The sequence below is a fragment of the Centruroides sculpturatus genome, unplaced genomic scaffold, assembly GCF_000671375.1.
Source record: "Centruroides sculpturatus isolate CEXI.00-Female unplaced genomic scaffold, Cexi_2.0 scaffold2965, whole genome shotgun sequence".
Lineage (NCBI taxonomy): Eukaryota > Metazoa > Arthropoda > Arachnida > Scorpiones > Buthidae > Centruroides > Centruroides sculpturatus.
Window position 1 is genome coordinate 3,930 of NW_019387064.1, and position 1,129 is coordinate 5,058.

General features: G+C 36.2%; 1 protein-coding gene across 1 annotated transcript; it reads right to left on the reverse strand.

Annotated features, from left to right (window-relative positions):
- Window positions 1-280: 280 nt before the first annotated feature.
- Window positions 281-1,129, reverse strand: LOC111616119 (proline-rich extensin-like protein EPR1). Its single transcript, XM_023357544.1, has 3 exons — window positions 1,081-1,129; window positions 786-1,034; window positions 281-719 (listed from the first exon to the last, which is right to left on the reverse strand). Exons 1-3 carry the CDS (start codon window positions 1,127-1,129, stop codon window positions 616-618), a joined length of 402 nt encoding a protein of 133 aa, XP_023213312.1. The 3' UTR covers window positions 281-615.

The following is a 1,129-nucleotide window of genomic DNA, read 5'->3' on the forward strand; positions in this document are numbered from 1 at the left end:
AACACCGATCATACTCTTATTCAATTAGAAACACTATACCTTGTGTTTCTTGTTATGCATTATAATTTGAGTAAAAACTATGCTACTTTTTCATATTGTCACATTCAACTTACGTCTATTTTTCTAAATTTTTGTTTTAATAAAAGTATTTTCTTCATTTAAGAAAAATTCTTCTCCAAAGAAATTCTTGTTACAATCTACAAAAAGTATTTTTTGTAAGAAAATTGGCAGAATAAATTAAGATTTCTTTAAGGACTAATGGTAAATTATTGCCATCATCAAGTATAGAAAACAAGTTTTATTTTTCTTAGTTTCTTTTTTTACAAATCTGTGCACATTATTCTACATTTTAAATTTATATTTTATAAGTTTTTTTTTGTTTAACTTTATTACATATTGAGGTCAAAAGTGGCAATCGTCTTTTCGGACAGCTTAACGTGAGTTTAATGACTGAACGAGGCAGAGTAGGCATTTGGTATTCTGAGGCATAAATTCTTTTTTAATGACAATAATGCTGCCGAAAAATCTCTCTAGGCTCCAATTACATTCGTCACGTGGTCCCAAAGCGGTCTCGTCTAAAGACACCTGCTAAATTTCGACAGAAAAGAAGACTTTTCAACGCCATTGTTGCTGAGGATAGGGATAAGGATAAGGGTAATTGGGCATCTGTGTAGGTGGGGGTTGAGATTGAGGTTGCTGCTGTGGCTGAGCTGGGTAACCTGTAAATAAAATTATGTTACATTTGTATAAAAATGTCAAAATATCAACTTATCTTTTGTACATACCTTGAGGATATGGCATCACCGGTTGGGAATAAGGATTGTAGGCCATCGGCATCTGTACGGTTGGCATCGGATAAGTGTAGGCACTGTACGGATATGGAGTGGACTGAACCGGATAAGGAGGATTGATCACTGCGGGTGTGGCCGTAGCGGGCGCAGAAGCGTGAGAGTCATAAGCGGATCGGTTAGAAGGTGGTGGTGGCCTGGGTGGAGGATTCTGTTTATCTGAAATAAAACAAAGTAAATTAGAAGCTTTTCCAGACCCAAACTGTTTCCCCAACTGTTATATCTACTCTACTTGGACTGCTAAGTGGCACTAATGCTTTGTTTGCTCCTTTTACTGCCAT

Bases quoted from the DNA above. Each gene is read 5' to 3' on its own strand.
- LOC111616119 (XM_023357544.1), bottom strand. From the start codon at position 1,129: ATGGCAGTAAAAGGAGCAAACAAAGCATTAGTGCCACTTAGCAGTCCA. The intron at 1,035-1,080 runs GTAGAGTAGATA...GGTCTGGAAAAG, and splicing joins AGTGCCACTTAGCAGTCCAA to CTTCTAATTTACTTTGTTTT. The intron at 720-785 runs GTATGTACAAAA...TTTTATTTACAG, and splicing joins GGTGATGCCATATCCTCAAG to GTTACCCAGCTCAGCCACAG.